General features: G+C 33.1%; 1 protein-coding gene across 1 annotated transcript in view; it reads left to right on the forward strand.

The window, feature by feature from the left end:
- The first annotated feature begins 833 nt into the window (after nt 1-833).
- Nucleotides 834-15,715, forward strand: part of TMX4 (thioredoxin related transmembrane protein 4) — a 115,747-nt gene continuing 100,865 nt past the window's right edge. The window contains exon 1 of the mRNA XM_074287891.1: nt 834-1,372. Within this exon, the coding sequence (XP_074143992.1) occupies nt 1,179-1,372 (194 nt within the window). The 5' untranslated portion in view covers nt 834-1,178. The remainder of the gene's footprint in view (nt 1,373-15,715) is intronic.

The raw sequence follows: 15,715 nt of genomic DNA on the forward strand, positions 1-15,715 counted from the left end.
GGTCAGTCAGCTATACTAAATAATCTCAGAAGTCCTCTTACATCTTTTACAATCTGTTTTCACTGAATGATTTTTAGATTCCCGAAATGCCTTAGTTACTGAAAGTCCTATTTACAGACACTAATTTCTAACTCCTACTTTGACTGTAGAATCCATTAACTTCTCTTTGCACCACTGAGGCAACCAGATTAGAATCCCAATTCTGATATTTATCAGTTATATAATGAAGTCATTTGATCTCTTTCAATTCTTCTCTCCATCTGTAAAATGGTGATAATGCTACGAGCAAAAATCTAGTACCATGTCAGGTGAGGTAGATTATCTAGTTAAGTACCCCATATATTCTTAATGCAATATATATGTTAAGTCCACGAATAAAAGTATCATATCAAAGATCAGTCTATTTAGCTCTTAATACAATTGCATTTCTTTTAAAATAACATCTCATCTTTTTTCATTGACAGCACTTTTCTTAGTCCTTCTGAATCGGTAGCCAGATTTTTAAAATATTAAATAAACTATTTTCATTTTCCCTCTAGCAACTAATGCCCACAATTTCTCTTAAAGCAACATGAAAATCTATCACAGGTAGCTGTTTTTGCTTGCCAGTTCTGTCTCTAAGGTTGGTAGGGAGCAATTTTTTAATTGCATGTCTTTTCCTTTTCTCTCCTAAGGGCTGAAACAAAAAATCCCCACACCATTCCTGCTCTGCGGTGCCACTTTAGAAGCTTCCCTTTTAATAAAAGCACGTTGGCTCATAGGTTTATTTTCGGCTGTGGCAACCAGGAAAAGGAGGGGAGGAAAGGGCGCTCGTTGCCACGGCAACCACCCCCAAGCCCAGAAGCAAGTGAAAAAGGAAAAGGCGAGGAAAGACCTCAAGGCTGAGAGGATAGAGACTAGGGGCTAGAGAGAGGGGGATGGCAGGGGCTTTCCTGACTTTCCTTCAGGTTTTATCTGCCCAAAGACCTGGGAGGACCCTACACTCAGGTTAAGAGTCTGAGGAATTGGGGAATCTCTCCAGACCACCTTAAAAAAGAAACAGAGAAAAAGGTGGGGGCCTGAGATGGTGAGCGGGGGGAGGGAAAAAAAACCCCGAGCCCGCCCCCCTCCCCGCCGCAGAGCCAGCCTCTGCTTCACTTCCTGACTTTCAAAGCTTGTCTTCCCTCCTGCCTTTCAACATGGCCGGCCCAAGCGCCAAGGAAGCCCGGAGGCCTGGAGCCCCAAGCTTCTTGGTCGCTGCAATGGCCGTGGCGATGGCGATGATTGGGCCCCCTTCGGCAGCGGCGGCAGGGCAGGAGGAGCAGAGCCGGGTACGAGCCATGACCTCCTCCAACTGGACCCTAGTGCTGGAGGGGGAGTGGATGCTGAAATTGTAAGTCACCCCCCCATCCTCACCCCCCCCCCCCGCCTTTTCTCCTATCCAGGCTGCGGCTGCTCTTTAGCTGCTGAGCGGGCGGGGCCGCCTTCCCGGCCCTCTAAAATCCCCGCCCTACACTAAAGAATCCCCCCTCCTTCCTGTAGGTCGCTTCCCCCAAACCCGCAATGCGCTCTACTTGCGGCTCTCACGCTTTGCCTCTGAGCCCCGAGTGGGGGCGCATGCGCCTTTTGAGAGCTCTCCTCGGACGAGCCCCCCACATCCTCCTCTCTCTGGAGAAAACGTGTAGTCCCCTCTGCTGAGCTCCCTTTTGGAGGGAAAAAGAGAAAGTGTTCCCTGAACAAAAAGGGAGAATGAAGGCTTCTGGGAAAAGAGATTGTCTAGCGACTGTGGAACAGGGATTTCTGTGTGTTTCAGAATGGGTTTAGGGGAAGATAGGATTTATAGGGAAGCTTAAGGTTTTGGCAAACTGGAGAGAGCAAATAAGCCAAAAAGATTTTGGGGGTGGGGGAATGGGTTTTCTTGGAGGACATGAAAAAAAGAGTTCATTTAAATTGTCTTTCAAAATTTTTTTTTTTGTTTTTTTGTTTTTACATTTTAGGGCTAGGAAGAAGGGGATGGGGCACCAGTGTTAGGGTTTGTTGCACAGATAGGCCTAGCATTTCCTCCAGTGTTAAGGCTAAGTCTCTCCCAAAAGGTGCACATTTTCCTGTAGAATCTTTAGAGTAGCATGGAAAGAGCCCTGGATTAGGAGTCAGAGAAGATTGTTGAGTCGTGATCTCTCTGGAGTTCAATTTTTCTTTTTCATTTAGAATTGAACTTTATTGCTTCTTGTGTCTCTTCCAGCACTGAGGCTGTGATCTTTCATTTTTATGGGAAGGAATTCAAAAAGGGGAATGAGAGGCAGTTGAGGAAGGGTTTTTGTAGCAACATGTGTGCTTTGTGTTAGGTGCCCTTGGTGCAATTGATAAAACATTGATATGGGGGTGAGAAGACATTAGTTTCTTCAGCTGTAAAAAGAGAAATTTCTATTAATTATCTCATAAATTTCTTGTTATGAAAATGCTTTTTAACCTTACAGAATCATTATTAAGGTGATCTTTGTAGCATTCTCACTTACTACCTTGTAGGATTTGCTCCTTTGTAAAATGGAGGTAGGTGATTTTAAGGGCCATGCTAGACCTTGATCCTAAGTATGAACATATGTTGAAAAAAAGACTAAACCTTGGTATTAGAAGAACTTTTCTTAGGTAATGGAAAGAGAAAAACATACATCAAATTGTAACATAAACATGTAAACATGTTACATTGAATAATATTTGTTATCAGATGTTTCTAATATAGATTTACCTGGATAATATGATATTAAGCAAAGCATTATAGTGCTTAAGATTTCTGATACTATTATACATATTTCTAGTAATACTATTCAAATACATATATACATAGTAGGGACCTAATAAATATTATTGACTGTACCACATGGAAAAGAGGACCTTGGTGAGTCTTTGAAATGTTGATAGCTGGTGGTGGTGGTGGTTTGTTTGTTTGTTTCCCAATGAGAATATTTCCTTAAGAAGATATAATTTGATAAATTTTTCTGGGGGGATCTTGAGGAAGGTTGGTAATTTAGAAAATGTGAACTAAAAGACTTTTTCTATTTGAAGTAATGAATGACCTGGAAGAAGGCAAAGTTGAGTGTTCATAGATATATCAAAGGCTTTGTGAATCTCTATTGGCCAAAGGGGACAAAAGCATCATCCAGGAAGGAATGAGAAATGTCAGATGAGGAAGACTAATGAAAGGTTGAATGTAACATGTCCTATTCATAACTTGGTAATTGATTTGAAGATGAAGATGACTTTTAAAAAAAATTTCTGATTGGAATAGCATTCCATAATAGCAGTTGGTCTTCAGTTTTGTAATAGTTCTAATAGCTCCATTTAGTCTTGTTTAGTGAAAACTATTGATGCTACCATATATGCTAATGCCACTTTTTAAATACTTATCCTTTTAAATCTTTATTTTACTTTATCTTTTTAAATCTTTATTTAAGAATTAATTCTTCCTGATTTGATTTTAGCTATATGTTTCTTAAAATGCCTTTGAATCATAATTACAGATCTTCATAGTCCTGAAACAAAGGAAAAAGAATTTGGAAAATATGAGTTAGGGTAAAATCTATAATAAAACCCCTTTTTGGTATACTTAATAATGTATAGTAACCAAAGCACTAACAACTTCAACATTTGACCCTACAAGATTTTAATGCCTATAGATATTTATCCATGTTATCACTGTGTGTATCCACCAGCCCAACTATCTATTCTTTCTCTGTATTACTTTAATATATTTTTCTCATAAATCCTTTGGGCCCCTCCTTACCCACTGGACTAAACTTTTTCTATTTTCAGTAATTTTTGGATGTCAAAAATAAAAATAAGTCATGTTCATCATTTTCTTCCACTCACATGCCATCCTGATTTCAAGTACCAGCAAGAATCACTCTGAGAAGTTAAAAAAAAAACTAAGAAAAGACCATCTAGTTTAGCAAATAAATAATTGTTAATACTATCAGAAAATTTAATTTCAATTGATTAATAAGGACCATGGGGTTTAAATCTAGAATGGAGCAATCATATGTGAGCTAGAGGAAAACAAATGAGATGAATATTCATTTATTTTTTCTTTCTTTTTCTTTTACTTTTTTTCCCTAGGAGCTTGACTCTGAAAAAAAGGACAAATATGACAGTAGCCTAGGCTTACTTAGTAAAGGCAAATGAAGTTGTTTTGTTGTGTTTGCTTGTTAATGAGAGAGATTTGAATATGTTTATGTAATGTGAGGCCAGAGCCAGTAGATTGGCAGAATAAATATAAATAGGAATGCTGAAAAGCATGATGGTTAGACTTCAGGATTATAGACCTTCATATCAGTTATCTTGTCATTCAAGAATCAATGCTCAATCACTGTCATCATTTCTGCTTATCAATAGAGGAAAAAATACATATGCATACATATTTATGAAATCTGAAAAAAGTTCAGATTATGTTTGAGTCCCCAGTATTCCCATCATTTTAAATCCTTAGAATTAATTATGAAGCTACTGTCAAGGTGTTCACAATGAAATTGGTGGCAAAACTTTCTAGAACAAGCACACATCCCTATTATAGACACTGATAAAAATAATATAGTCACTGTTAGAGGTACCTAAGTTTGAAAAGTATAGTAATCCAAGAATTGCTATTTTGTAAAGCATACATTAAATGTCACAGTTCTTTATCTTTTGGTGGTATTGATGATAGGTTTTCAAAGACCAATCCAGACTTTGGTGGGGCCTGTGAAGCCAAAAAGCTTTCATGTACCGGTACAATAACACATTGTATTGGATCTCAGACCTATATCTGAAATTAATTTCAGAGAGGCATATCCCTAGTGGGATGACCACCAGAGTCTGGAAAGGTGGTGAGATCTGTGCTCATCTAAAGGGTAACTACTCTGATAGAATCATAGTTCTTTTGAAATATTGAAGCGCATAGCTGTGTTATAAGTGAATCAGTTAAATATTTTTTTTGAATCTTAGCTGGCTTTCAGCATGGGTTTAAGTTTTATCATAAATATGTACAAGTTGCCAAAGTGCTCTAGTTATAATCACCTTCTACCAATGCAATTAGTCCTAATAATGATGAGGAACTTGCATTCGAGTGCAGTTTATTTAGGACCTAGGTTTTGGGCTTTTGCTTTGGAATTTAAGTATGTGGATTGACAGGAAAAAACATAAAATTTATTTTGTGTAAAATAGCAGAATAGGCCAATATTATGTCCTTGGAGAGATAATGTGTCCCATTTTAGACGTGCCTTTATTTTTTTGCCTATAAAAGAGGAGATAATTTGTTCTGAATATTTTTGAGGTTCATGGAATATTCAGTAGACCATAGCTGTAGAGTTCACATCCCACTTAGGAAAATTAGAGATATAAAACTACATTAAGTTAAGTGAAGCCTCATGACTGTAACTGACATAAACTTTAACAATAATAATTTTATAGATGTTAAGCATTCTATCAAGTACAAGTTGAGAAACAATTTTTATTCGATGCTTATACACTAAAGTCATTCTGGAATTTTATTTTGTATTCTTCACTTGTATATGCTTAATGAAAGAAAAGGCGGTAAAGGAATCATTATTCTCTATTGTATCAATATCTTTATGTTTCCTGGGAAAATATTCTTTAATGCTGAAAATAATGCCATTAAATATTTGGAATAATTAGCTCTAAATATGATTTTAATCATGACAAATAAGTTCAAAATTTTAATTATATTTGAAACTTGAATGTAGTTTTTCTTTGAAGTGTAATTCAGAGCCACTGCATTTTGATAAATAATTATTAGAAAACTTCTTTAGTGTTCCATCTCACATGCCTTGACTTGATTAGAGATGAACCTGATGTTTTTTGGTTACTTTGCTTTAATCTATGTTTCTCCTTTATGAAAGACAGCTATAGGTAATAAAAATAGGATTGTCAGTGGGCTGTAAAACAATATTATTGTGTGTGTTTACATTTGGGGTTTATGAAGTAATTTTAGTAAAAATGTTTATGAATACTAAGAAAAAAAAATGTCCCCTACCTCCTCCTCAAATATTCTTTTTCATTAAAAAAAAAAAAAAAAAAAATATATATATATATATATATATATATATATATATATATATATATATATATATATATATATCAAATGTAATAAGTCAGTGTCACCACAAGTAAGTTAATTGAGTCTTAGGAAATTCAGTATAATTAAGAGTTCTTGATATGATGTAATAAGAATAGTTTCTGAAAAACAAATCTTATATTTTTCCTATATTTTTCTAACTAATTATCAGTCAATATTATTGGCCATATTTTTTGAATTTCCTAAAGAGAAATGTCTTTTAAAAAATTATTAAAGAGAAAAGTCAATAAAAGAGCAATACATTCACAATATGTTAATATCATTTTCTATTATATTCTGCAGCTTCTCTTTTCTTTTTTGTTTTATTGCAATTTCTTACTATTTTTATTCATGTACAGGATTTTCCAAAAGTCTTATTATAACTTGAAAGTTTTTAAAATAGCATTTTATTTCATTCTCCTTAAATCCAGGTCTTTCTTTTTTAAATCTAACAACTCATCATTTACTATAACACAGAAATATTTTAATCTTACCCTATGTAGTTGTTGTTAATGTTGTTAATCTAATGCTGTTAATACTGCTAATAAAACAATAATAATTAATATGACTGGCAAATAGTGTAGTTTCCCTATTTTTTCTCTTTTGATTGACCCTATTTTAATTTTAATTCTGAGATCAATTATTATTCTCCCTGTGTTTTTTTTTTCTAATAAATTTTTCTCCTGATTATTATTATTATTATGTTTCCATGTATCTTGTTTTCTGTCCCTGCTAATTCCTCTACTTTACTTCTGCTTCCTACTTTTTTTTGCTATGACTTAAATTCCCCTTTCCTCCTACTATTCCCCAAATTCCTTTCTTAATCTTGCCCCCCTTTTCCTTTTATCCTTTCCTTCACTCTGTTCCATTCCTGTTAATCTATATATTTTATCTCATTCCTATTAATCCTTTAATATAATCTATTATCCTATTCCCTCCCCTTCTTATTTCTTAATAAATTTAGAAGACTTTTATATTTGTGTGTGTATATCTATATCTAGCTATCCTTCTATCTATTTCTGTCTTTAATCCATTTCCATTGTGAATAGGGTTTCAGAACTACCAACCCTTCTTCCCTATCTTAATTCCTGTGTCATAATCTTCTCTTCCTATAATCTGATTATTCTTTTTACCTTTTCCTTTGTGGTTTTGCTTTTTTTGAATCACATTATATTCAGCGCTACTCTAGGCTTTCTTTCCAATGAACCACATATTAATTTACATTTCCATGTATAAAGCATAATCACTTTTGTCTGAGTTCCTTGAAATTATTTTTTGGAGTTTACCTGATATTTCTCTTGAATCTAATTTTTCAAATTTTCTATTAAGTTCAGATCTTTATGCTACAAAATCCTGAAAGTCTGATGATCCATTGTGTCTTTTTTTTTTTTTTAAATCCATTCAAGATAATGCTTCATTTTTCAGTGTGTGATATTTTTAGTTTCAATTCTAGTTCGTTTGTTGTTCAATTTATAGTGTCTTTTTTATGTGGTCTTTTAATGTAGTCACTGCTAGGCCTTGTGTAATTATAATTATGGCACCATTATATTTGATTTTTTTTTCTTTTTTCTTGTAATATTTTATCTTTCATCTGGGGGTTTCAGAATTTAGCTATAATATTATAGTAGAATCTGATTTCCCCATATAGGATATTTTTCAGCTGGTGATTGGTGTATTTTTTTTTTTTTTTTTTTTTTTTAAATTTCTACTTTCTTCTCCTTCCACTTTGGGACACTTTTCTTTAATTATTTCTTATATTGTTATATAAATATTCTTTTTTTTTTTTTTTTTTTTTTTTTTTTTTTGGTTGTAGTTTTCAGATAGTCCAGCTATTTTTATATTTTATTGATTTGTTCTGTAGAAAAACTACAAAAACTCATAAGAAAAACTTATGAGATGTCTTACATTCTATCCTATTTTTTTCATTTTTAATATTTTGTTTTATTATTTCTTGGTCTCTTTTAACTTCACTGGGTTGCCATTGTTCAATTCTAGTTTTCAAGGATTCATTTTTCTTTCTTAAGTTTATGGATCTCCTTTTCTAGTTAGTTGGTTTTCTTTATATAATCTTGTTTTTCTTCTTCTTTCTCCTTTTTATTCTTTTTTTCCTCCTTCTCCTCTTTCTCCTTTCTTCTCTTCCTCCTTTTCCTCCTATTCTTCCTCCTCCTTTGTTTTTCCTTAGTCTCTCCCATTACTTTTTGGAGTAGAAAAGTTTATTTATTTAAAAAAAAATTTTTTTATTTTTAAATTTCAGTTTCTTCCTCTGAAGATGAACAACTTTTATTTTCTTATTGAGAAAAGTTTCTGTACATGTGTTTTCACCATTATTTCTTACTTTTTTTGGCACTATATTTTGTTTCAATTTTGTTTTCTTTTTTTTTTCTTGGATCTTTTGATGCCCTTCTATTCATTAATTTTCTTCTAGTTCTCCCATTCCAGTATTTGTAGACCTCATTTCAGTCATCTTTTACTATGAAATATTGCTATTATGTTATTCTGTCTCCTCTCAGTGGAAAATGTATATTCTCAAAAAAAAAAAATTTACTGCTTTTTTTTGTTTTAGTGGTAGTGGTTGGGGAGTGTCTCTGTGTGCATCATCCTCAGTGTTTCCCATCATCCTCATATAATTGTTTTCTAACTTTGGATTGTTTTAAAAACTTGCATTTTAAAAAATTTACAAATGATATCAGTAGTTAATAGAAGCCCTGGGAAGACAACTTCTGAATCAGAAAAATGTGCAATAGGATGTGGAATTTGTATACTTTTTTTTTTTTTTTTTTTCTGGGAGGAGAGGGGGAATCCAATATGTGAGTAAACTTAATGTGTTTATATCTGTATTTTCTCAAAAAGGAATCAAAATAATCAGGTTATCTATTAAGGTTAAATTATACAAACTACTTTGCAGAACAGACAGATTTTTTAAAATTAAAGCTTTTTATTTTCAAAATATATACATGGATAATTTTCAGTATTCACCCTTACAAAATCTTGTTTTCTAAATTTTTCCTCTCTTCCCCCCACCGTCTCCCCTTGATAGCAATTAAACCAATACATTGTAAACATGTATAATTCCTCTATACATATTTCCACAAATATGCAGCACAAGAAAAATCAGATCAAAAAGGAAAAAAAAAGAGAGAAAGAAAAAAATGCAAGCAAAGAACAACAAAAAGAATGACAATACTATGTTGTATTCCACATCAGTTCCCACTATCCTCTCTCTGGGTACAGATAGCTTTCTTCATCACAAGACAATTGGAACTGGCTTGAATCATCTCATTGTTGACAAAAGCCATGTCCATCAGAATTGATCATCATATAATCTTGCTGTTGCCATGTACAATGATGTCCTGGTTCTGCTCATTTCACTCAGCATCAGTTCATGTAAGTCTCTCCAAGCCTCTTTGAAATCATCCTGCTGATCATTTCTTATAGAACAATAATATTCCATCACATTCTTATACTATAACTTAATCAGCCAATCTCCAAATGATGGGCATCCACTCAGTTTCCAGTTTCTTGACACTACAAAAAGGGCTGCCACAAGCACCCCTGCACATGTGGGTCCCTTTCCTTCCTTTAATATCTCTTTGGGATATCAGCCCACTAGAAACACTTCTGGATCTAAGGGTTTGCACAGGTTGATAGGCCTTTGGGCATAATTCCAAATTGTGCCCCAGAATGGTTGAATCAGTTCACAACTCCACCAACAATGTATTAGTGTCCCAGTTTTCTCACATTCCCTTTAACATCCGTCATTATCTTTTCCTCTTAGCCAAACTGAGAGGTATGTAGTGGTACCACAAAGTTGTCTTAATTTGCATTTCTCTGATCAATAGTGATTTAGAGCACTTTTTCATATGCCTAGAAATGGTTTTAATTTCTTCTTCTGAAAATTGATTGTTCATGTACTTTGGTCATTTATCAAATGGAGAATAGAATAGCCAGATCTTAAAGAATCATCCCTTTAGCCCATATTGTTATTAGTAACTAATGTAAAAATGAGATGGTGGGATGAAACTTATTTCCTTTTCTCATTCTTCATTTTCTTTCATTGTTATTCTTTTGAATATCTTATAACTAACAATATCTTGACAATACCTGTTTAGTCTCATTGCTTTAAGTCATCATAGGATGATGTCATTTGTTGTCTATATTTAAGGACACTGGATTGATTCACTGTCCTTGCCTTAGGGCAGTGGGCCTCTAACTTTATAAATAGGAGGCCAGTTCACTGTCCCTCAAACTGTTGGAGGGCCTGGCTATAGTAAAAACAAAAATTCACACTCTGTCTCCTTCCCTCAGCCCATTTGCCATAACCCTGCGGCCTCATAAATGTCCTCAGGGCCGTAGTTTGAGAACCCGTGTCTTAGGGACTTATACAGCTCCAATAACTTGACATAAAGCTATTATTTGCTATTAATAGGTATTGGTGGACAGTAGATAAAAAATGGAATACAATGTTTGTTTAGATATAGCTTGGGTGCTTGAAAGGAGTGAGATGAATTCTCTCTGCTCATTTATAAGTAGATATTGGCAGTGAAAACCTATCAATGACAGTCTAAGTATAGCTGAAGAATGAACTGTAGTCTCAATATTCAAATGACCTGATCAGTTGAAAATGAAAAAATGTAGGCTGTTGAAACTGTGTAATCTCAGCATTAGTGCTAAGGAAATTGTTTAGAAAAAAGTAAATGTGCCCCTTCCAATTAGGAAAGCTATGGAGTCTGGTTCTCTTGGCAGTGAAAATGAAAAGGAATATTCAGTTCTTATGTGTGTTGAAAAGGAAATATATATTGTAGAATCCATCTGATTCTCTCCTGCATTTTATCTCATGTGATAAAGTTTCTTACAAAGAAATATCATTAAAGTCTACTCCCTTTGTTGACAGAGGTATATGTAACCATACCATTATTACCCTGTGCATGTCTCAAGAACACCCTTGTGTTTTATAAAGTGGCTCAGAATCATCACTTTCTATCCTTCAAACATTCCATTTCAAAAGCTGAATCTTTTTTTAGCCTTGCCACCATTTTTATCATGAGTTTTCAGCATTGCCAGTTATGATTCTCCCTTGGCATTTTACAGATAACCTTGTACTGTTATAAAATAACAGATTCTATCTCAAAGTTTACAACCTTTTTTTTTTTTTGATACAAATGTTCTCTCAGAAGCCATGTGTAGAAAAAGGAGGAATTGCTCTGCAGCTTCAGCAGAGCTGGTTTAGTGACTATGGGTTTTGTTTTGTTTGTTTCATCATAGAAAAATAGAGCAGTTCTCAAAATTATTGCAGTAATGACTCTAAATGATATGATCAAACTAAATTCTAAGGGAAAATTGGTTGCCTTAGACGTCTTTCATCAGCTTTTTAAAGGATGAGAAAGAGGAGGAGAAAAATGTATTTGAAAAGATCAGTCAAGTTGCTACTAAGATAGAAAAAGAAAAATCTATTATGGAATAAAAGCATTTGGTTTGTACTTTCTTGGGGAAATATACTAATCTAGATTTAAATAACTTATTTCTTCCATTTCTTCAAAAGTTGTCTAATTAAAATAAAAGTATTTCATGAGCTACATAAATGTTACATTTCAGTCAAAATTTTAAATATCTCTATATTTAAATCTGTCAATAAGTTTTAGACTGAATATAATTATTTTCAAACACTAAGGTTAAACAGAAACAGGTTGAAAGTGTGATTATAGAATTTTCTTTAATGGTAAAAATTAGGCTAAAAACAGAATCCAACTGACTAAAAAAAAGCATTTTGAATTTCAGTACAAATTCAGTCCATCCTCCTATATCTTTTAATCATCAGCAAGTACTATATATAAAAATAAATTATCTTTCTAAAGATATTGATTATTGAGCACTGGTTATTCATGTGAGTTTTGTAAAAAAAAAAAAAAAAAAGGATTACTTTAAAAGACATAGACACAAATATGTCCAAAAGATGAATAGATTATTGGCATATCCTGTGAACATAAGTCCTAGAGTTGTCTCTGAGTGAAACATTTCCCAAGTCTCCCATTTACAAATGATGCCTCCCACTCATCTAAATTATATTGTATTTTTAAATATCATTTTGCATTCTGACCTTAAACACTAAAAAGGAACTTTCCACATATACAGTAGAACACAGAAAAGGAGTCTTTTTGAAACCATGAATCTTCATTTCATACTGCTTTAAGAAAAAAAAAAGTACGTAAAATTTGGTCTTTGCTTTGAAAATTGTCCTTCTTGTCGATCCTCTCTATCTTGACTTTCTTCTGTTCTCTTTTATGTATTTTTTAAAATGTTACAATGGCCCTCCCTATTGTATTACAATTATATACCATAATTTGTTTAGACTTTTCCCAAATGTCTAAGAATTACTTTAATTCACTTAACCTTGTAGATGCTAGTTCCTTAGTTTTTTTTTTTTTTTTTTTCCTTTTCAGTTACCATTTTTCAGGAACAAGAAGTTTGTTTTGCTTGTGGCTGTTCCTTTCATAGCATTATTCTTTCTGTTAACCACCCTCAGAGCAGCTACATCTGTTTCTCTGTTGTTTTTTTTTTAAATGAGGGTGTATATGTATTCATTTTAAGTCCATTTTAAGTAAGAGTAAAGTTTATCTGATGATAGCATGCCACACACCCTATATGCCCCCATCGCTTTATATTTGTATTTTCTCCACACTAATCATGAGAACTAGAAAGTTGCTCTAATTCCTTCTTCCTCCCTTTTATACTAATGATATTTCTTTTTATCTTCCTTTCTTGTTCTCTTTTAAACCCTGAAAAATACAACCAATTTTCCTGCCTTTCCCAAAGTGTCTCCTGCTTTTCTTTTTTTATTTTAAAGCATTTTAATTTCAAAGCATATGCATACTTTTCAACATTTATCCTTGCAAAACCTTGTGTTCCAATTTTTTTTTTTTTTCTCTCTCCTTCCCCTTATTCCCTTCCCTATATGGCAAGTAATACAGTATATGTTAAATACGGGTAATTCTTTTATACATATTTCCACAAGTATTATGCTGCACAAGAAAAAAAACATCAAAAAGAAAAAAAAATAGAAAAAAAAACAAAATGAAAGCAAACAACAAAAAATGAAAATCCACATTCAGTCCCCACAAACCTTTCTCTGGATGCAGATGACTCTTTCCCTTGCAAGAACATTGGAACTTGCCTGAATCACTTCACTGTTGAAAAGAGCCATATCCATTAGAATTGATCATTGTATAATCTTGTTGCTGTATACAATGTTCTCTTGGTTCTACTCATTTCACTTAGTATAATTTCACATAAGTCTCTCCAGACCTTTCGGATATCATCCTGCTGAGTGTTTCTTATAGAACAATAATATCCCATAATTTTCATAAACTATAACTTATTCAGCCATTCTCCAATTGATTCACATCCACTCAGTTTCCATTTTCTTGCCACTAAAAAAGGGCTATTACAAACATTTTTGCATATGGGAGTCCTTTTCCCTTTTTTATAGTCTCTCTGGCTTACAGATCAAAAAATATGCACAATTTGATAGCCCTTTGGGCATAGTTACATTTTTTTATGTGACTAGAAATGGTTTTAATTTCTTCATCTGAAAATTGTTCATATCTTTTGACTATCAATTGGAGAGCAGCTTATATTCTTATAAATTTGATTCAATTCTTTATATATTTTAGAAATGAGGGCTTTATCAGGACCCTTGGATGTAATTTTTTTCTCTTGGTTTTCTGTTTTACTTCTAGTCTTGTTGGTATTGGTTTTCTTTGTATAAAACCTTTTTAACTTAATATAATCAAAATTATTCATTTTGCAATCCAGAGTGTACTCTAGTTTTCCTTTGCCCATAAATTCCTTCCTTCTCCACAGATCTGAAAGGTTGACTATTCTTTGTTTTTCTGATTTGCTTACAGTATCACTCTTTATGTTTAAATTAAGAACACATTTCATTCTTATTTTGGTTTAGAGTATTAGGTGTGGATCAATGCCTAGTTTTTGCCATATTAATTTCCAATTTTCCTAGCACTTTTTGTCAAATAATGAGTTCTTATCCCAGAAGCTGGGGTCTTTGGGTTTATCAAACACTAGATTATTATAGTCATTGATTATTGTATTTTGTGAACCTCACCTATTTCACTGATGAACTACTCTATTTCTTAACCAGTACCAAATGGTTTTGATGATTGCTACTTTATTATATAGTATTATGTCTGGTACAGATAGGCCACCTTCCTTTAAAGTTTTTTCATTAATTCCTTTGAAATTCTTGAACTTTTGTTCTTCTAGATGAACTTTGTTATTATTTTTTCTAGCTCTGTAAAATAATTTCTTGGGAATTTGATTGGTATGGCATTGAATGAACAGATTAATTTAGGTAGAATTTTCATTTTTATTATATTAGCTCAACCTACCCATGAGCACTTGATATTCTTCTAATTTATTAGATCTGAATTTATTTGTGTGGAAAGTCTTTTATAATTGTGTTCATATAGTTCCTGACTTTGTCTTGGCAAGTCAACTCCCAAATTGTTGTGATCAGCACAACTGAAATGGGCTAAGTTGAAAATAAGGAGACAGGGTTGCTGATAATTCAACTGAGCCATTTATCGAGAGAGATCATGTTGCTTATATATCTTAAAACAATATGTTGCCATGAAAAACATTGTTCTGTAACTAATCCTGGTTTCTGTTTTTTATGATCTAACTCTCTAAGCATGTTGTTAGTTTATAAACACTCAGTCTTATTTAAAATTCACAGTGCCCCAGTAATTGTGCAAGGATCTTTTGTTTTCTCATGATTTCAAGCTTAAATGCACTCTTGATTAATTTTAGGAGGAGGGAAACATCCCAGTTAACTGAAGTTTCTAGTTTCTTGGGAGTTCTCTATATCTTCCTCTTTTTTTTTTTTTTGTTTATTGAGGTGCTCTCAAGTCTTAAAGTCTGAGATCTTGCCCTGTGGACATTCTCTGCAATTCTTTTAATTGTGGTCAGAAAATAACTTACCAGAGTAGATCCACAGACACAGAAACATATAAGCAAAATTACAGCAAATGCTATGAGAATAATTTCATGTCCAATGGCATTGAATATTCCTTGTTCTCTCGATCTAAACAGCAATTGTTTGGACGGTCTGGTCAGGTTCTAGATTTGAAGATCTTACAATGGATATTGTAACACATGAATTTCCCCATAATCCATTAAAGTGATTTCTAATTGTATCCTATTCTCACTCTGATTCATTGTATTGCTTATTAACCATATAGAAACTAGTGAATCTGTAGTACAAACAAACCTTTGTCTAATCCTCAATATTTCCACTTCTTGTCCTATTTCAAGGACATAATCCCTTACTTGATTTTTAGCTTCATAAAACTCTTTATTAATTTTATTCTGTATAGGACACCTTTTAGAGATGTTTACAGTAAGTTCATGCAAATAATTAGCTTGAACTACTTGATTTTGAACAGTGGTTACAGACATAGCAATCAAGGCACTGGAAGCTAAAAATAGAAATTAATGCAATTATACCAGAAACAACACATGAAATACATCTTTTCTTTCTACTTTTGCTGAGTGAATTTTCAGTGTTCTCCAAGAATAGTTTGCTCAGGTGTGATACCAATTATCATTCTATATAGGTAA

This window comes from Sminthopsis crassicaudata, chromosome 2, assembly GCF_048593235.1.
Source record: "Sminthopsis crassicaudata isolate SCR6 chromosome 2, ASM4859323v1, whole genome shotgun sequence".
Lineage (NCBI taxonomy): Eukaryota > Metazoa > Chordata > Mammalia > Dasyuromorphia > Dasyuridae > Sminthopsis > Sminthopsis crassicaudata.